This window comes from Culex pipiens, chromosome 2 (assembly GCF_016801865.2).
Source record: "Culex pipiens pallens isolate TS chromosome 2, TS_CPP_V2, whole genome shotgun sequence".
Taxonomy (NCBI): Eukaryota; Metazoa; Arthropoda; class Insecta; order Diptera; family Culicidae; genus Culex; species Culex pipiens.
This window is the reverse complement of record NC_068938.1, coordinates 210,242,129-210,263,258: the sequence shown is the minus strand read 5'-3', so window position 1 is coordinate 210,263,258 and position 21,130 is coordinate 210,242,129. Positions and strand designations below refer to the sequence as shown.

The following is a 21,130-nucleotide window of genomic DNA, read 5'->3' as shown; positions in this document are numbered from 1 at the left end:
GTCTGTCAATCTGCGAGTGGTATAAGAGATTCAAATTTGAGAGTTGTTTATGCTTAGTAGGCTGTGACTAGCTTGGACAAATTTACACTATACCAGCGACAGAACTCAACAATCGTCACACTTTTTGGGCTAACAGGATGTATGGAGTTCCAACCATGTGATACAACACACCAATTTCTCATTACTGTATTCAGTTTGATTTACTGAAATCTGCACTACCGAAATTTTCAGTTAATGAAAACTTGCTGAAATTTCAGCAAACTTTGACCGCTCCATAGAAATTTTTACTGAAGTTCAGCGAAAAACTAACTGAAAATTTCAGTAGTGCAGTTTTCAGTTAATATTAACTGAAAACGAACATCAGAATTTGCTGTGAAGAATTCAACAATTTAAGTCTTTAAGAATTTAGGATATAAAGATGTTAGGATTTTAATATTTTAGAATTGAAATATTTTAAATTTAACGATTTTATGGATTTTTGAATGAAGAAATTCAAGAATTGAGGAATTCATGAATTTGAGTATCAAAGGATTGTTAAATTTTCAACAGAAATTTTTAACAGAAGTTTTAGAATTTCTATTATATTTTTTAGATATTTTTTTTGTCACGGGAGTCACAAAAAGAATGCGCAACTTTTCATGACCGCGTTCCGTACCTAGCTTTAAGTATTTTAGAAAACAGAACAATGTGCTTTTTAGTGTGCAAATATTTGATGTGCAGATATTTCTGGAGAAACATTTGAAAATGGCGTTTAAGGTTCTGAAAGGCATCATTCTCGATCGGCGATTTGGCGGCCATGTTTGTTTTAGAAAAACATTCAAATCTTGTTTCAGAAGAATTGAGAATTAACAAAAAAGTGTATTCTGTTGAAAAAAAAGTAAAGTAAGAGAGTTTTTCTTAAAAATGTCCTATAAGCTATTGTGTTTCATATGTGTATAGGACCTATTCAAAAATAAAACTCTAGAAATTAAATGTAATGTAATCAGGAAGGTGCTGTGTCCTATCCCTCGCCTAGACCAGACCAAAATCCATGATAAAACTGACAGACCAAATCTGTCTGACCAAGACTGTCAGACCAAAGAGCAAAAAGTAAACAATCTTGGTCTTCGACGTAGGTGCACACAAATCAAGAAAAGAAAATTTGAAAAAAAAAAAATAATTTCCAATTCAATGACTGCAAAATTGAATGTACGTCAGAAAATGATTAAACAGTGCGGCGTCCTGTACACCGACAATTAAATAAGCAGTTAAAAGCCTTATTCTTCCATTTTAATTTTTGATCGCGTTTTCGGTTTACACCTGAAAAATCTTGAAATTATTTATAAGGCTTTCTAGTCAGAAATTTACCAACACATTCAAAGTATGTTTACATGACAGCTGGACGTTTGTTTGCATCAGGTTTCCTATCTCTTTCTAGCAATTTTTTTTTGTCAAGCGACTTCTAGCTGGTTTATTTGACTGACTGCCCGATATGTCAGCCAACATACTTCGCAGGGCTGTGACAGCTACAGCTCGATCATTGTTTGCATCAGGACACTATGACGAGGAGTTCGTCATTTTTGAGTTAAATTATATTTTTTTCACTGGGCCTAGAAAGCCTTATACGGATTTGTGATTCCTCTCTTTCCATCATTCCCTTGAATGTAATAACTCATATCTCCGTAATTACACAACACCACATAAATCCACCATCGACTAACCCCCCGTCACTTCGAAACGAAAACCCGCACCAAAACAAACCCAGCGTTGACATGTGCCAACATAACCTCACAAAATTCAAAAAGGGTTGCTCCCACTTTCATGCTTACATGCATGCAGGCCAGCGCAGTAAACAAATTCTATCATGCTGGATCGGTAGCTGGGCGGCTGCTTCGCAAAACCTTAATTTTAGGTACGTTATTAACTTTTGATGAGTCTAAAAATAAGCTAAACGACTCATCTCGTGCAGATTATAAGAAGAGGAACTATGGCCGTGTACCACGACGAGGTCGAAATCGAGGACTTTGAGTACGACGAGGAGGACGAGATGTACTACTATCCGTGTCCGTGCGGGGACCGGTTCCAGGTTAGCCGGGAGGAGCTGGAGGCCGGGGAGGAGGTCGCGACGTGCCCGAGCTGTTCGCTGATCGTGAAGGTGATTTACGACCCGGAGACGTTTCAGGCGCGCCAGGACGAGGTGGAGGTAGGCTCGTCGAAGGGGGGATCGTCCAAGGAGAAGGAGGTTAGCAGTGAGTGAGGCGAGGAGAGGGAGGTTAGTGTTTGTAAATAGTGAGGCGATGACTAAGCTTAAGGACTTTCGGACAATGGCTTTTGACGCTGGTTTAAAAATTTTCTCAGTTTTGTATTATTCGAAAATACTATCAAAATGAACAATTTGCGTTGAAAATATGTTTAAAGTTAAAGAGGTACGTACGAATAAAGAGAGTCAAAACGAAAAAAACTTAAGTGGCACAAATAAACTTAATTTCCGGAAGTGTGTACAATTGTGTCCCCTCACAGGAACGAGACCTTCCCTTTGCTTTTGCCTCGCGTCGTTCGCTTCGATTTGTCTAGAGAGTGGAGGAAGAAGACACAAACATAAAGGACACATTCGACACAGATATCACACGGCGTTCTACTCACCCTTTCGTCCCTGATCGAACGCAATCGGCGCGGTGATTTGATCCTGAGCTTCGTCCTGCGGTTCTTCCGCGTCAAATCGGAGCGTCTTCCGCCGGCTCGGTCCCGAGCAGCAACCGTGAGATGGCTCCTCCTCCGGCTCCACCGCCGGAACCGGCACAAACATCGAGCTGCGCCGTCGCTTGCGGATCTCCTCGTCCAGCTTGAACGGCGTCGTCAGCGAGATCGTTTCCACGTCCTCAACTTCGAGCTCCTCGTTGAAGGTGATCTTGGGCTTGGGCGTGTGGATGATTTTGCGACCGCCGCCGTTGGAGCGGCGAACCTCCGGCGTGTCAAGGCCGGAATCGAGAAAGAGCACACTCTTGGCGCGCCGCTTCTCACTGGGGGTCTTCAGGATGGATTTGACGATTTCTTGGCGGCGCAGGGTGTGCTGAAAAGGGGATTTGCGATTTTGTAACGGATTTTATTTGAAAATCAACTTGTTTTAATACTCACATCGTTGAAGATCGTCTTGCGGGATTTCTTGCCCCCGCTGGCGACCGCCGTCGGAGTGCACCCGGTGCAGATGCTGTTCCGAGCTATGCTGCTTCGTCGAGGAGTGGTCGCGATTCTAACCGAGCGCTTCACCGGCGTAACAACCGTGACTGTCTCCGTCAGCGCAACTTCCATCATCTTCTTGCGCTTCGCTTCCTCGCGAGCCTTCTTGATCAGGTCGGCCAACCCGCTGGCCTTGGTCTTCATCGGTTTCTTGTCACGCTTCTTGATCCCACCACCGCCAGCGATCTTCTTGACCTTTGGCTGTTCTACGACCTCTTTCCAGTCGTTGTCCTTCAGCACACGAAGCTCCTCGAAGCGACGATCGAGATTTTCAAGATCCAGCGAAACCATCAGCCAGAACCCGTCCAGATCGTCCGTGCGAACCTTCTGGTCCGCCCAGCTACGCTCGTAATGCCCGACCAGCTCCTTAAACTTGGACAGCTTCTTGTTGATCAGGATGTTCGTTTGACCCATCGCCGCAATGATCAATCCCTTGCTGTTCTCGTCGATCGTCTCATCGTCCGCATCGTCCTTGTACAGATCGCACAACTCTTGCAGCCGCTTCAGCTCCTTGTCCACAAGATTGTAGTAAAACACAACCTTCTCCCGCACGTCCGACGGCGGTTGATCCTCCTCGCGGAACGTGTTCAACGACGATCGTCGACTTCCTCCACTGCTGCGACGCTTTCCATCCTGCTTGTTCAGCAACAACGTCGCCAAATTGGCCTCCGGCAGTGGCTTACCCCCCGCCACAACGTCCTCTTCAACGAAACTCATTCGCGGAGTTCCCGAGAGACGCCGCGAAGGACTACCCGCCATACCAACCCGCTTCGGCGAGTCAAACACCTCGATCGTCGGCACTACCTTCGCCGCCGGCTCTTCCTCTACCTGTTGATCCTCCTCAACAAACACCAGCGAATCCTGGCGGGAGAGAATCTGCGTCGCATCCGGATTCGCGATCACCTCCACCTGGGGCTCAGCCACCACATTATCCTGCTCCACAAAGATCAACGACGGCCGCCCGGTCAACGACTTCCTTCCACTGCCAATCAACCTGGGCGAATCCACGATCGTCGGTCGTCGATCAAACTCACCACCTTCCTTCTTAACCTCTTTCACCGTAAACGACCCGTTCGCCCCGTTCGGACTGTAGTCCGAGTCGTCCGAGATCGTAATCACCTGCGGTTCCCACTCGTCCTTCGCCTCCTGCTTGACGTCCTCCACCTTGAACACGAACGAGCGGCGTCGAATCTCGCGCTTCACGATCGCCAGCTGCTCCGTGTCGAGCACCTTCTTCTTCGGGGTCGGCGTGTCCACGTCGATCGGGCTGATGCCTGCAAAGATGTCGTCGTCGTCTTCGTTACCATCACGCACGGTAGATGGTGGGTGGGCCTTCGGGGAAAAGTGAGTGATCTGCAGGTGCTGGGGAGCGTTTGCGCGGAACAGCTTTTCCAGCGATTTCTTCTTGCGGTTCGTCGACGTGATCATTTGGCCGTCGTTGGCGAACTTGAAGTTGAACTGGGTGGACTTTTGGCCCGAGCGGACTTTTTGGTAGGTCTGGGGAGATTGAGAGAAAGTTGTTTTATTAGTGAACAATGTTTTTAACAATTTAAAGTTTGAAAAATTTACTGTATATGCTTTGAAAGTAAGGCCGTTGCAAATATTTTTTGAAGTTTATGTCCCTCGACTCTGATCAAAGTCGAGGGGGGGGGGGGGGGGGGGCAAAAAAATAAAAAAAAGCTTAAAATTTAAATTACAGGCCACGGTGTCAACATTTGAAAGAAAAAAGTGTTTTAAAATGCATCATACACCTGTCCAGTTGTTTTGCAATCATTGATTTCCAATATTTCTAAGTACTGACGAAAATTTTATTTTTGCGAGAAAAAAAAAAGTTTTTTCGGTGCTGTACATTGTAATTTCATAAAAGTTCAAAATATTTTTAAACGAGTCCAAACATGATAATTATGACTATCAATGCAGAAAAAGGCATTTTAGATTGTTCTCAGTTTTCATTGAAATTTTGATATTTTTTTGAAAAAATATTTTTTTGCCCCCTGATTTAAAATAATTACAAAATTTATATCAATCGACTATTTCTTCATTATGTTCAACCATCTTATGGAAACAATAGTTCAAACATTCATTCATTGGAATTGGCAAACATTCATTGGAATTTTCTCGACAGCTATGCAAAGTGTTGGTAAGATTGTATCAACCAGAGAATGTTTCTCTCATTTAGAGGTGGGCAAAACGGCTCTTTTTTAGGAGCCGCTCATTTTCGTTCGCTCACCAAAAAGAGCCGCTCTTTTGAACGGCTCTTTCGCTCTTTTTAAAAAATTTTATAAAATGGTTATTTTTAAGGATGGTGTAATTTTTAAAGTTATTTCACATTGGACTTTTATAAATCATTTGCGTTTGTTTTTGCTAAAATTGAACTTATGCTGACAAAGTAGGAAACTGTAAAAGAGTTTTAAACTTTTAAGTGGTGTTTGGCAGCAATGCTTTTTTGGGATTAATGTTTATAAGCAATTATTTTTCAATTTAAAATTGCATTTTCAATGCCAAAAACAAATTTTATGATGCAATTTGTTCGAAATTCAATAATTATTTATAACAAGTTTAAAAATCATTCCATCTTTCAGAAGACCGTAGTTTAAAAAAGAACCGCGGTTCTTTTTTTGTGAGCCATGGTTCGTTCGCTCTTTTTAATGAACCGGCTCTTTGAGCGGCTCGCTCTTTTTTTGCCCACCTCTATCTCATTACAAAGAAGTGGGGCCTTCGCGCAGTTCTGGCCAAAGTCGAGGGGGAACAAAACATTTAAAAAATATAAAAATCATGGTATTTACATTTGAATGTAAAAAGTGTTTTAAAAAGCATTTTAAACCTGCCAGTTGTTTTGCAATGACAAGTTTTCAAAATATCTAAGTAATGCGAAATAATTTTTTTCGCCAAAAAAAAAAAACATTTTTTTGCGGAATTTCACAAAATTCAAAATATTCTTGATCGATCCCAAATATGCTAAAAATGATATTAAACGCAGTATAAAACATTTTAGAACGTTTTCAGGTGTTTTATTTCTAATTCCTTTTAAATTTTGAGGGGGGGCGACAGAAACTTTGAAAAATATGTGCAAAGGATTTAGTGACTGAAAATTACAAAGTTTAAATAACGTTGTAATCGATATAATTATATTGAAAATCCGGAACTGCCCCATCGAATCTTGAAATACATAAAATTGAAAGGAAGAATTTTGTTTTTTTAGTCACAATGAAGTAAAACAAAGGGTGAAACTAGAAAAATAATTGAATTTTCTAGCAAAAAAAAAAGAAACAAAAAAAATAAGAGCATTTGAAATTTAAAAATAATAAATATCAAAAATACAAAAAAAGACTCAAGGATTAAAAATTCATAAATTTCCTAAAAAGTGAAAACTGAAAAAACAAAAAAAAAAATAAAAAAAATCCGGAGATTATTCTTTTTTGAAATTTAAAAGTTACAAAACAAAAAATTAATGTTTTTATAATTAGGTAAGAACTTGAAAAAATCTATATAAAAAAACTAAATTCTCTAAGTATTGAAAAACAAAAAATTCAGGATTTTAAAAATTATATTTTTAATTTTTTTTAAATTCATAATTTTTTTAAACTAAAAAAAAGAAAATTCCCTACCTTAATGAGGAAAGGCTTCAAAATCACTCAAAAAATTAACAAGACCATTTTGAAGAAAGTCCGGATATTGTAAAAAGGGTGGTTTTTGTAAGAAAATACGCCTTTTTTTCTATATTTTTAGAAAGGTATTTATAAGACTATTTCAACGAGTCCAAAAGATTGAAGATCTGAAACCCCTATCAAAAATAATGAAGCATTATTTTATAAACATTATAAGGGAAAATAATGTTTTTTTTTTTTTTTTTTTTTTTGACTAAGTGTAACATGTGAATGTGGGGAAGGTGCCAACTACCTAAAGGGGGAATAAGTCACGTTTTAATGTTTAAAAGCCCAAATTTCAAAATATTTAAATCTAGGGATTTGAAAAAATAAAAACAGTTCATACTCGATTATCTCAAGACATTGTCAAAATTTAACTCCAGGTAATCGAATAATGAAATTTTTATTTTTATCAAATTTTGATTCGCAAACCAGAAATATGACTCCAAAAATACAACAAAACTATCTAATTTTCTGTAATCTAAGATGGCGGAAAAAATTGCAGAATTTTTAAATTAAAATACTTTAAAAATTTTGAATTTGACTTCAAATTTGTTATTTTTCTAAAATTTATATTTAGTATTATTTTGTGAATTTTGTGAGTTTGAGAATTTATGAATTCATTAATTAATTATTAATTTCAGTTCAAGAAATAAGGAATTTAAGAATTTGACCATTTTGGCAATTTATGATTTAAGAATTTTTATTTTTATCAAATTCTTGACAGCGTTCCTTCCGAGCTCAGTACTTTGTTTGCGATTTAATAAATTAACGTTTCCTCACAAATTTCAAGAAGGTGGTATTTTTTACATTTAAGATCGGTCCTGCAACTAAAAAAAAAAAAAAAAAAATCCAGAGTTTTTCGATTTGACTATTGCACTGAAATTTTCGTTCTATCATCGATAAACTAGGATCTACCACTCAGGAAATACGTCCGAGGAAAAAACGGGACATTCCATAAAATTTTAATTAAAAAAATACAGCTTATAAACCAAACTTAGATATTTTTTTAGGTTTCTAAAATTTAAATATCTTGCAGGTTTTATGCAAAAAAAAAAAAAAATTAAATATTGAAAGTTGAGAGGACTTTGAGGAAACCGTTGACAATAATAATGATAGTATCGATATCGCAGCCTCGATGACCATTATGGTTATCGACAAACGATTACAACTGTATGAAAGCCGCTCTAGATCCATATCAAATGCAAGGAACCCAACGTAAATGAAACACTATCGCAATTTGCTTAGCACTTAGAAAATCACATTACTTTTATTCGATAACTCTAAACCCACTTGGCCACAGCCAACCACAACGAAGCTGCTCTACGCCTCTATCGCCCGATAATCCCGCGTCACCATCCAAAGCCTGTTGATACTCCGCGCGCCGTCGGCCACTTGTGCAGAAAAGAAAAACAGCAAATCGGTCCCGTCTATCGTGCCGTTGACGATTTTGCCCGTTTCGACCGGGCTGAGGTAGAGATGGGCGCCAAAGTACGGCTTGATGATGGCTTCCGATGCTGCTGCCGCGACGACGTCCCGCGACATCAGTACCGGCGCCTCCGGATCGCATTCGGTGAGAAATTTCGGCTCAATTTGTTGGTGGCGGCGCAGATCCGCTTTGGCGCATATTATCGTGCTGCTTCGGGGCAGTTGTTGATTTATGGCAGCGGTAATTTGCGGTGTGTTGATAAAGAAGAGATCGCTGGTAATTAGCAGATAGTCAGCCGGAACACAGCGTCTGCTGAAGTGTTTGAGGTGACGTCGTATGAAGCTTGCCTGCTCTTCAGGTGACCTCGTTAATGCAAACTTGACTTGCACGCCCAAATTGCTGGGGTGAGCCCACGTGCGGCGAATCATCTGGCGCACTTTGCGGTTGCGCTTTGGAGACTTTACTACGATGAGCAGTCTTGCGCGATCGGACGGGGGGCACTTTTCACCACTGCTGCCGAGCACGGCTTCCGGCTTCCCCTCGGCGTATCGAACACTCTTCAAACTGTCCAGCAGGTTGCCATTTTCACGATTAATCACGATTTCCGGCTCGTGAGCTAGCTGCACGGAAGTCACGATGATCAGCGACAGTGCCGTAATGACCGCAATCACGCAGAACAGCGTGAATCTTTCGAAAAATACCGACATTTTAGCTTTAATGCGCGCCGTAGATTCCCGTCGATACCCGTCGTCGTCGTCGAGTTGGTTAATCTGGATTGAAACTGCCTGTTGTTGAGAAGAGAGCTTGTAAACAACGACTGAATCCAAGCCCCGAGGTGGTCAAGTGGTACGGCAGCGTACGATATCAGCTGTGTATGTTAGGTACCTCGCTCCCTCTCCAGCTACACAATTTGTTGATATTGGAGACACATTCCTACACACATTGCTCGTCGCTGCTCAATGACTGGGGCGGGGGACGACTCTTGCTGTTGTGGCTTTGATGCGATGTGTGATGGTCGTGTAAATCCATTCGTCGTCGTCGTCGTCGTCGTCTGGGGGAATTTATCGTACACTCGCGACGACGCGGTGAGTAATGCGGTGCAGTTTGGATATGGGACTTTGGGAGCAATGCTAGTGCTAGAGTATGAGCTGCCTGCAGCATGATCATTGCGACGTCACAGTTGTAGTGAGGAACGAAGACAAACTTTGCGTAGATATAGTTTTTATTATCTAGCATAAATAATTTACCCGAAAGTGCTTAGAGCTTCCTACACTTAGTAAGGTTTTTCATTAATAGAAATTTATGCCATCCGACTTTTTAGAAATCAATGTATTCGATTTAAGCTAACATTTTACCGAAAACGTTTCCTGATCATCACACTTTTTAATCATCAGATTTTTTTCTAGAGCTTTTCCAGGGGAATGAGGAAAGCTTTTCCAGTTATGGGAAAAGAGACAAAAGGAGGTTGTATGTATTGCAATCACGTTTTTCTCAATTGCAAGTTCTTGAACATGGTACAATAATCTCCAGTTATCGTGCGCCCAGATATCGAATAAATCTTGATTAAATTTTCAAAAGGTTTTATCTGCATTGGAATCCCATGACTCATAGGATGTTTTGAAAATTCACTCTAGAAATACTGTAATCAATTCTAAAATTTATATATTCCTACATTCCTACATTCCAAAACTGTTAAATTATTATATTTGTAAATTCTTAAATTTGTCAACTCATTAATTAATATATTCCGGCATTCAAACGTTCTTAAACCCCAAAATTTCAAAATTCTTAAAATCTCAAATTCAAAAATTCAAAAGTTCTTAAATTCTTAAACTATTAAATTTTTAAAAATTCTAAAATTGTAAAATTCTAAGATTCTTAAATTCTAAAATTCAAAAATTCTAAAATTCAAAAATTAAAAAAATCATAAAATTCTAAAATTCTAAAATTTTAAATTTCTAAAATTCTAAAATTCTAAAATTCCAAAATTCTAAAATTCAAAAATTCTAAAATTCTAAAATTCTAAAATTCTAAAATTCTAAAATTCTAAAATTCTTAAATTCTTTAATTCTAAAATTAAAAGATTCTTAAATTCTTAAGGGCCGGGACCGTGGTGTAGGGGTAAGCGTGATTGCCTCTCACCCAGTCGGCCTGGGTTCGATCCCAGACGGTCCCGGTGGCATATTTCGAGACTAGATTTGTCTGATCACGCCTTCCGTCGGACGGGAAGTAAATGTTGGCCCCGGACTAACCTAAAGGTTAGGTCGTTAGCTCAGTCCAGGTGTAGGAGTCGTCTCCCTGGGTCCTGCCTCGGTGGAGTCGCTGGTAGGCAGTTGGACTAACAATCCAAAGGTCGTCAGTTCGAATCCCGGGGTGGATGGAAGCTAAGGTGTAAAAAGAGGTTTTGCAATTGCCTCAACAATCAAGCCTTCGAACACCTAGTTTCGAGTAGGAATCTCGCAATCGAGAACGCCAAGGCAATGCTGTAGAGCGAATAATTTGATTTGATTTTTTAAATTCTTAAATTCTTAAATTTTTAAATTCTTCTAAAATATGACATTTTTGAAGTCATATTTTAGGTTGAGGTGGATACAAAATTTGTGATTCAATTATCTGAATAAATTTTGGGATAATCGAGTACAAACTGCTAATAATTTCAATGGTCTGGATTTTAGAACCGTGAATTTTTTAATTTTTAATTTATTTAATTTTCAAATATAAGCTGTACCAAATGTTAAATTTTTGAACTTTGAATTGATAAATTTTTGGAGTTTACATTTTAATTGTTTTCATTTCTGATTTTTTAAATTTTAAGTTTAATATTTCTAGATTAAATTTTTCAAAACAACCTATCCCTCATGGGTTTCCTATGCAGATAGGGCCTTTTGAAAATTTAATCGAGATTTAATGAATTTTAAAATTTACGAATATTTTAATTTAAGAATAATTCGAATTAATTATTTCGATTTTTTTAAATTTACGAGTTGTAGAATTTCAAATTATCATTAGGCTTTTAAATTTTATATTATTTTAGATTTTTTAAAAGAAATTTTTCTTTCTTTTTAATTTTAGATTTTTGTAATTTGTATATGTTTTAAAATTTCAGTCGCATTCAAATAAGCAAATCCAAATAATTTGATTTTTTTTCATGAAAACATATTGCAAACATGCAAAACCTTTTCAGCTGCGTACTGCATAAGAAAAATCTTTTCGTGGCCCTTTACTTGACCGTTTTTTGTAATTTTTTTTTTTTTTTTTACATGGAGTTTTGCGATCCTTCCGAGCTCCGTATCAACCTTTAGCAATTAAACGATATAAAAGTCATAAGTGTCCTTGAATAACTGTTATGTCCAGAAGTTTTTCCATTTTTAGTGAGGATATCTCAAAAACGGACTGAAATGCTAGTTTCCAAAGCTACGTTTTCAAAAGGTCCTCTCATCATAGAAATTGGAATTCCAAAAAATTGCAACGACCTTCAAACAACATTCCCTCAAAACGTGCAACATGCAACGACATTCCACATTTCCCCCCTTCCTTTTTCCTACCGTGAATCCCGTCGCTCCTGCAATGATCTTCGCCGTGGCACCCTTCTTGCTGGAAGCAGCAGTCGCAGCTGTTTTCGTCGTCGTCGTCGCCGGTGCAGCCACCGTGGGCAGTTTGTTTCTTCCTGCTCCCTTCGTTGTCGCCGTCGTCGTGGTCTTCGTTGCCGTTCTGGACTTGGTCACCGTTGCCGTGTTAACTCTCAGCTTGATTTCGTTCGACGGCGTCGCACCCCGACGCCACGTGTCCACCTTGGGCTGGGCCAGCTTGACCGAGGCTGGCGTTTTGACGTTCAAAATGTTCCGCCGGGCGCGGTCCTGTTCGACGGCTGCGTTTCCGAGTGGTTCCCTGCGGCGGGTGTCCACCCGAGGTGTGGCATGTTTGGCCGCTGGCGTTAGCAGCTTGCGCTTCTCGGCCATCTTCTTGAGCTCTTGCTCGGACTTTTTGAACAGGTTCTTCTCGTACTCCCTGTTGACCAGGTTGTTCTTCGGAACAACGGAAACGAACGGTTTCTTCTTGACGGCGGAACTGATCTTCGACTTGGCCTTTTCCTCTTTGTACTTCCGTAGCCTGGCCAGTCGTTCCTCGTACTTGGTCCGCATGACATTTTCCTTGTCTTCTTCGTTCTCCTGGTGGGACCTGCGGCGTTTCTTGCCCTCCGACGGAGGTTGCACCTTAAGAAGAGGCGTCTTTCGGAACAGCGGTGCATCGTCGTTGTTTTCATCGTCAAGATCCGACGATGCGTTCAGATTACGGTTGGTAAAGTGTAGATCCTGCCGGGAACTTTCCCTCTTCGAGCGGATCGCTTGGCTGTTGCTGTCCTTCAGCCGGCCGGATTGTCCGCGGGACGCGTTTTTGTAGAACGCACGGTATTCCATCGCGTGTGCGCGCGTTTCTTCCTTTCCTTATCGTCAATCCACTATTTTCACTAGAATCTTAACCAAAACTTAAATAAACTAGACGAAACGAAAATCTCGCGGAAACATTCGAAGTTACACAAAACAACGCGCGTCCTCCCGAGGTGGCAGTTGGATTTTTGTTTTGCTTTCAAGCGCGATTGTTCCTTCAGGACTGCTGCGATTCTTCTTCGGTCGTTATTTTTCTCAACCGTTTTTTAAAAACTCGCAAGGGAGATGCGAACCATCTGTCGTCTGTCTCACTCTTGCGTTCTCTGCGCGGTTTTGCTTCCTGCTCTCGCAGCAGGATTACCAGCTGGTTCAATTTGACAATCGTGATGTTTACATTTTGCCTCTCCTTCTCGTTTAAACTTTTTAAATTTACACCAACTCCGACAGCTGTCGGAGTGGGTCGTGTCACACTTGAGCCACAGACAAGCAGATTTAAAATTAGTAAATTTAACAAAACGCAATCAACATCATTTCTTGACTTTTTTTTGATAAGGTCCTATAAACAAATGTAAACATTGAGTGTATCCCTTTCACACCTTATGTCAAAGTCCATCGGAGTAAGCGGGATACACTCAATGTTTACTTTTGTTTATAGGACCTTATCAAAAAAAAGTCAAGATTTTAATTATTATTTAATTTCGATTTAAGGCTGATTCAGAGCTTGGAAGGAACGCAAAACTCCATATAAAAAAACGCCTAAGAAATGGTCAAAGAAAGGGTCATGAAAAGGACGGATTTTGTATTTTTCTCGGAATGAAGTAACCAGCTTGGTAACCAGAGTGAAAAGCTTAGCAATTATCATTAAATTGTATGACAGAAAAAATTAATTAAATTAAAATTACATCAAATAAATTTATACAAAAATTTTAATTTTGGAAAATTTAGTATAACATTGGGAAATTAGAATGTGTAAAATCTGAAATTTTAACTTTAAATTTCAAGTTGATTTTGTTATAACAAAATTTCGAAAAAATAACATACAAAATTTAAAACTTGAACTTTCTAAAAATGTGACATTCATGAAACCCTAAATTAAAAAATTGAAAAATTCAAAATATAAAAAATCCAAATTAAAAAAAAATTTAGTTTAAAAATTAAATGTGCGAAATTACATGAATACATATTTTTTATTTAAATTAAATTTTCGCAATTCGCAATTTCGCAATTCGCAATTTTCAGTGTAAGAACGGGCCTTGACCGATCTTATGCACCAGGTTCCCGACGAACACGCACTGCCCTTACACCTACATCTCACCCTTGCTCTGAGTCAGTACGAGCAGCACGCTAGAACACGCTTTGAGTGTTCGTGCCAGGCATGCACACCTTCTTTTCCGGTTACGCATTTTAACTCGGCCGGGGGTGGTACATTACGTAGGGTTTGATGTAAGTATAAGCGCCTAACCATTTAAAGTGTGCCTATCAAATTTCATTAAAGCAAGTACTGTTTTACTTTTAGTTTGAATTCAAAAACTATTTGTTATTTTACTGTGTATTTTTTTCTCCTGAAATCTTTCCTAGTGTTGAGTCGTGTTTCTGTTGCTATTTCTTTTGTCGCGGTGTTTTGTTACAATTTTTGGTCCTAAGCATGTTATAAAAGTTCACCAAAAATGCAATAGTAATATTTGTGTTAAACCTTTAACCATTCCATAAATTGAGTAAGGGCTCAAACCTCACTTGTTTGAAAAAAAGGGTGAAGATTGAAAACAATAGACAATAAAAGAGAATTTATTTTATAAAAATCAAGAATCAATAGTAAGAGAATGATGAGCGTATTTTGAAGAATAAAAATGAGAAGCTAGATGTAACAAGATGTAAAATCAGACAATAGTTAATAAAAAGAGATACAAAACAAGCTAGGATTATAGTAATGATAATTTATAGGACAGATAAAGAATTATTCAAATAAATAAGTTCGCAATAAAATCAAAAAAGATTAGGCGAATGATAAATAGACTTGATATTACTAGTACATTAAGGAAAAGTATATTTTTAAGGAAAAACCAAAGTTTGTTACAGCAGTATCAATTGGTAAAAAAGAGTGGAAAAGCTTTGAGAGATAAGAGAATCAAGTGTTAGTAAAATCAAAATCAAATGATATTAAATAGAAGAATCAGTGAAAAAGTGGGAATCAGTAGAGCAAAAATAAAAATAGGAGATAGGTGGTAGCTGAGAATGAAAAGAAGAGAAACCCCGTTGTGCGATGCTTCAGGTACATCCACAGCAGTTGACTCAACATACTGCGAATCGAAACAATACCGTCTACAATCACAAATTACTTCCCTTTCCCACTTTGTCGCGCCCCTTTCTTTTAGCCGTCTCGACTCTGACCCGCGGTGGTCAAAGAATTACGATCCGTTTCCACAGGCCACCAGCTAGGTCATCATGAAAACCAAGCCAACGTGGAGGTAAGAAAATAGGACACTCGCAAGGAACCAGAGCTATACTGTTCTGATCAAGATAATTCGGATGATCTAACAGAACTACAGATGTAGTTAGTTACGCTCCTTCCAGGATGTTCCTTACGTGGACGTCAACCGAAGAGCACGCAACAAGGTCAGTGCCATTGCATGCTCTTAGGTATCAATCCTTGGCCTGCATTTTTTATTTAAATTAAATTTATTGAAAAATTCGAAGCTGCTCTGCCCATGTTCGCATAAATGTCCCATATGCAAAAACAGCAAGCTGAGAAAAACGCATTTGAAGTTTGTCCCATACATAAGGCTACGTGTTCAGTTTTCACGAAAAAACTGGATTTCCTCCTGATTTCTAGAATAAAGTACTGGATGTTATAGGCTCTTTTGAAAGAGCACACAATTTTGAACCAAACTGCATCAATAACTCGAAATCGATGAAAATGCATATGGGACATTTATGCGATCAGGGGCAGTGCTGCTATTGAAAAATTTCTTAGATTCAGAAAATTCAAAAATCTAAAATCAAGAAAGTTAATTCTAACTTAAAACATGACTCCAAAAGTATCTGAATTTCTTGTGGCATTTAAGAATTTAACAATAAAAAATTCAAATTGTACTTATTTTATTTCAAAATGTAATGATTTTAAATTTAAAAAATATTAGATTTAAAAAAATATTAGTTTTTTTTGGAGTTTAAAAATTTAAGCATATTTTGATCAGAAATAAAATAAATCAGAACTATTTAAAATTAGCAATTCCAAAATAATTATTAAAAAAATAGGAGTTTTAGAATTTTTATGGGTCACGACAAGAATGTGCAACATTTCTTGACCGATGTTGTTGTTAAACTGTCTCAAGTTTTCGTAGAAGGGAAGAGTAAGCCACTCGGAAGAGTAAAAACAGGAGTCGTTATTTGTCTCGATGCTCAGCACGTAAAGAAGGCCGCAGCCGGACGTGCGAGCTCTTTTATTTATCCTTCATAGTATTCATTTCACTAATACCGTTACAAGTAAAGAGAACGTCAAATGACATTTTAATGATAGGGCGGTACCTATCAGTTCTTCCCCTTTAGAGAAAATACATAGTTTTAAGATAAGAAAATTCATTCAAGAAATTACAAAGGTAATGTAGTTATTTACATAGAAAATAATCCAAATTATTTAGAGGATGAGAAAGAACTAAGTGTTCAGAAATCGTAAAATTATTATCTATAGATAAATTCACTGTTCACCACAGGCTTCTTAATTCGCTTCGAGCGCCGAAGGCAAACCGCCGGCAATTCTGCCGCAGATGCGTCTCACTTCCGGCTTCTGAATCGTGCCGTTGCAGCTTCCGGGAAACCCCGGAACAAGCCGCTTCCGCCGTATCCGGCCCCCAACATATCTTCGTCTAAATTCAGCATCTCAACGTCCAAATCCACCACTGCCGCGTCCGGCGCAGACTTCTCGAACGGCGTCATCAGGTTCGGCCGTTCGTCTTGTTGCTGGTAATGTGGTTTAAGCTGATCGCGATGCGCTAGCCACACCGCGCTTCCAGCCGACACCGATCTCCTTCGAGTCCACAACACGACGATTCGTGCAACTAGGCGCCATCGCGTTTTCTTGTCCTCGCTCCACTGGGAACCGTGTTGAATGAGTATCTGTTTAAAATACAAATAAAATTGTTTTATGACATTTATAATGAAAACTGTAATAACAAATCTAAAACTCAGGACAGAAATCCAGCATATCAGCCTGTGAACAAAGCCAATAGACCTTGATACAACAATTAATTCATCACTATTGTGGATTTTCGATTGGGAATTAATGCAAACACTGCATGGAATCAAGATATTTTGATCTATTTTATGAAAATATATGCTAGGTATGTCCCAAGTTAAAGAGACTACCTCATTCACCACCCTTTCAAAAAGTTTCCATTGAAACCATTGAGTTTCCACATCTACTATCTGATCATCTGTCAAACACTTCTCTTGAAAAGTTTTAGTTTTAGGTATGCTACAGTTTAACTTGTTTATAATTTGCTTTTCATTCAATGTACCATTGCACACCCAACTATTTGAAATTAAACTAAATTTCCATGACAGACAATCATCGTCTTGAATAAAATTAATGAACTGAATTGAACAAATGACCAACAAACTAAAATTATGGAATTCTCCATTTGTCACTTTCGTCAGCCCGCGAATAAGATTTCTTAGCAAACAAATTGAGAAAACTAATCTCAAAAATATGAATAACACAATGACTATTGCCAAATTGTCCAGCAAACAATTACATTCAAGCAAACAAACCAACAGCTTTGGTTTGATGCTTTTAATAAGATTCCTGTCCAACATTTGTTGTTTCTCAATTGTGTACCAAATATGACTTTCCAAAAACAGATTTAATGATTTGGCATAGATGACTTGTAAACATTTCAATTCCCCGCTTTGAAAATATAGCGGTTTGCCAACTTTGTCATTTAACAACCAGCAATCGTCCACAAATTTTTGATCATGCCGACCACAAAAATTGTCAACAAAGCGATTGTCTAACTTTTTAGCACATCCTTTACTCAAAATCAAAATAAATTGCAAATTTGCAATGCTCGTCAAAATTTCAGTCATCAGTTCGTACAGAAACAACGAATTTTGTATAGCTTTAAATTCATTTTGGCAAACAATTACAGCAATCATAATCAAAAATATTATCATCAATTCAATGTTTTGCATATCATACTCGTTTTTCAAATTAGATTTACATAGCTTTAAACTCAAAACACTACCTTTTCGCCCTGACATCTCAGAAACTTCGTCAAATAATACTTTTTCAAAACAAACACTTTCCAAACTTTCTTGAAACATTCCCCAAATTGGGGTTAAAATCAAATTCTGAACATCATCAATACAACATTCAATTCCACAACCATCATTGCCAATCAGCAGCTTTTTGTCCGAACTCTCACAGTTATCAAGATTTGCTTGATTTGAGTTAACATTAGTGGTAAATAAACATTCCAAATCAAAATTGTCACTGTCTTCCCAATTTGAGGTATAATATAAATTTGCTGCTATTGCATTGCTTGAAATATTCCTTTTGGTATCAAAATTATGTTCAATCGAACCCACGTTATTTTCCAACATCACATCTTGTTTCATATCCAAAACATCGTCATACAAAAATAAATTATTCAAACCACACACAACATTTTCTTCCCAATTTGGGGCACCTTCAAAACTCACGCTGACATCTGCTAAAGGTTCATTAAAACCTACATTCTCACATTCACCACCTTCCATGTTCTCATCATGTATAAATCCAAAACCACAAAACAAATTTTCATCCCAATTTGGGGCATCATCACAATTTTCATCAATATAATAACAAGTCTTATCAAACAAATCGTTCAAATCCAAAATCGAATCATCCTCCCAATTCGGGGTAAACAAACTTTTCAAATCAATGTCAACATAACTATCATCATCAATTGGTATAGAAAATGTGCTGTCATTCAACAAGCAACCATCATCAACTTCAAAATCAACCATTTGGTCCTCTATTTGTGTTTCATCCAGCTTAACATAAGTTGTGTTCAAAACAGTAAAAATTTTCATGCATTGGTCGTTATTATCTTGAAAGTTTTCTATTTGGTTGAACATTTCCGCATTTGCGTACTCAATTTCACCACCTTCATTGCAGGAATAATTATCTGCAGTACTCTCACCCATGAAATTCACAAATTGTCTGTTAAAGTAATCAAGTTTGAAGCAATTTTGCTTAGAATGACCCATTTTCCCACAAAAATCACACGAAATTCTAGTCTGAGGATATCTCCTATCATAGCTTTTGTGAAAATACCTTTGTTGTTGTGTTTGGTTATTGAACCTTCGGTTAGTGTAAACTTGAGAATCAGAATTGTAGTTTTTATAAGGCTGAAATCTGGAATTGTTTCTCCTTTCTGGAAAATTTTGCCCTTGCAACCCATCATTTTGTCTGTAATTTCCGTACCGTGAAGACCCTTGCCTTTGTGTTGTTGTCTTTTGAATGTAATGAATTTGTTCTGGTGTAAAGTAACTGTACTGTCCCAATTGAGATTCTCCAGGTTGATTGTTTAATGCTTTAACGTTTTGTTTTGCTATGTTCCATGTTGTGATGAACTTGTCCATCTTGTCCAAAGTCAAACTTTCCTCCTTCAGCAAATTCTCTTTGAGATTCCCGTCAAGAAGACCCGCCAGGACCCTGTCCATAATGGCCACGTTCTTAAACGCCCCAAAACCACAGAATTCCGCCTGCATCTTGACCGCCTGCACGAAATCCTCATTGGATTCATCAGGTTGCTGGTTTCGCTGACTAAAACGAAAGCGTTGGACTAAGTCCGGCTCCGTTTTGTCCAATTTTTGTTTCAATTTTGACACAATATCAGCATAAGTGGCCTTATCCAGCTCATCTTTGCTGTAGTGCAATTTTAATTGAGAAAAAAGAAACGGACCACAGATCGTCATGAAATGAGATTTCTGACGATCAACCGGCACTTGATTTGCGTGAAAGGTATAGGCTAGTCGATCGGACCAGTCCGTAAATGACGTACCCTTTCTAAACATCTCAATAGAGGTAGCTAACCCGTTCGAACCCATGTTTTGGTATCAAAAATCAGGTTAAAAAAAATCAAAGTTCAAATTTTCCAAGGAAAAAAAATAAATAAAAAGAAAAACACAAAAAATCTCAATTACTGCAAATCCAGGGATCAAAATAAAACAGCTTTTCACTCACCGATCTCCTTCCCGGCCTTTGCCAGCAAGCAACACAAACCCCCAGTAGATGACTCGTCCTTCGATCAGCGCACCAGCACCAAAAATCGTCAGTGCCCGGAACAGCAGAAGGAACTCCGCCGTGGCCAATAAGCCCCACTAATTAAATAAAAAGAAAAACTCTCTTAATAATCAAAATAAAATAATAAGACCTTTTGTTCTTATAAAACAAAAGAATCATACACACACTTACTGTCACACGGCAAAATGTTAATTATTAGTACACCAAAATGTCGAAACAAAAATTTCCTTGGTGATACTGCCTAGGAAATTTCACTTTTTTTTTTTAATAAAAAGGCAAAAAGAGCTTGTTTGACCCCAATCGCCCTTACCTTGCGTTTCAGCTCCTCCAACAACCAAAGAAAATCAACGCTCGCCGCGTCGCGTCGCCGACCAGTCAGCGTCCAAAATGGCGTCCTACGATGAAATTCCACCGACTACCGCACCTCCGCAGCCAATCAGCCGAATCCAGCCGAAATCCTCCCACCGGTTGCAAATCCCGGCACCAGGAACTACCCGAATAATTTGCGCTCTCGGTCCTCTTGGTTGCGGCACGGCACCTGCGGCAAACAGGAACACAAGCTCCACTCCTCCGATCCGCTACAGTTGCACACACACACCCGGCGTAGTCGTCGGAGTGAACAAAATGGCTGCTGCCAACGCCGCACGAGGCTTTTTCCAGCAACAAAATCACCGCGTTTTGCTTAGAATCTCCCCCTTCTCACGACCGACTCACGCACAACTATTTTTTAATCAGTGTTTTGGAAGCCTCACCGGCCAATCGTTCTCCGCGAGGAAAAACGAACTTTTTATAACCGAACAAAAAAAAAAAATATTGCACGCACTAAGTCCAATTTCCCCGTCGCCAACTAAACTGTCTCAAGTTTTCGTAGAAGGGAAGAGTAAGCCACTCGGAAGAGTAAAAACAGGAGTCGTTATTTGTCTCGATGCTCAGCACGTAAAGAAGGCCGCAGCCGGACGTGCGAGCTCTTTTATTCATCCTTCATAGTATTCATTTCACTAATACCGTTACAAGTAAAGAGAACGTCAAATGACATTTTAATGATAGGGCGGTACCTATCAGTTGTTAACGTTAATTCATTTATTTCTGGCAGATTTAACCTTCGAAATCGTTCCCTTTCCTTTATTCTGCTGTTCTTAAAGCCAATTCTTGACCCCTTTTCTTG

The 21,130-nt window shown here is 38.7% G+C and overlaps 3 protein-coding genes across 3 annotated transcripts; 1 reads left to right on the top strand and 2 right to left on the bottom strand.

Annotated features, from left to right (window-relative positions):
• The first annotated feature begins 1,733 nt into the window (after window positions 1-1,733).
• On the top strand, window positions 1,734-2,242 carry LOC120412325 (diphthamide biosynthesis protein 3). The gene is made up of 2 exons (XM_039572726.2): window positions 1,734-1,891; window positions 1,949-2,242. Exon 2 carries the CDS (start codon window positions 1,967-1,969, stop codon window positions 2,234-2,236), a length of 270 nt encoding a protein of 89 aa, XP_039428660.1. The 5' UTR covers window positions 1,734-1,891; window positions 1,949-1,966; the 3' UTR covers window positions 2,237-2,242.
• An 84-nt stretch (window positions 2,243-2,326) lies between these two features.
• On the bottom strand, window positions 2,327-12,946 carry LOC120412324 (uncharacterized). Its single transcript, XM_039572725.1, has 4 exons — window positions 11,838-12,946; window positions 3,115-4,713; window positions 2,623-3,049; window positions 2,327-2,549 (listed from the first exon to the last, which is right to left on the bottom strand). Exons 1-4 carry the CDS (start codon window positions 12,708-12,710, stop codon window positions 2,494-2,496), a joined length of 2,955 nt encoding a protein of 984 aa, XP_039428659.1. The 5' UTR covers window positions 12,711-12,946; the 3' UTR covers window positions 2,327-2,493.
• Window positions 12,947-16,451: 3,505 nt separating this feature from the next.
• Window positions 16,452-21,026, bottom strand: LOC128092713 (uncharacterized). Its single transcript, XM_052707088.1, has 3 exons — window positions 20,276-21,026; window positions 18,681-20,042; window positions 16,452-16,769 (listed from the first exon to the last, which is right to left on the bottom strand). Exons 2-3 carry the CDS (start codon window positions 19,767-19,769, stop codon window positions 16,452-16,454), a joined length of 1,407 nt encoding a protein of 468 aa, XP_052563048.1. The 5' UTR covers window positions 19,770-20,042; window positions 20,276-21,026.
• Between the last annotated feature and the right edge of the window lie 104 nt (window positions 21,027-21,130).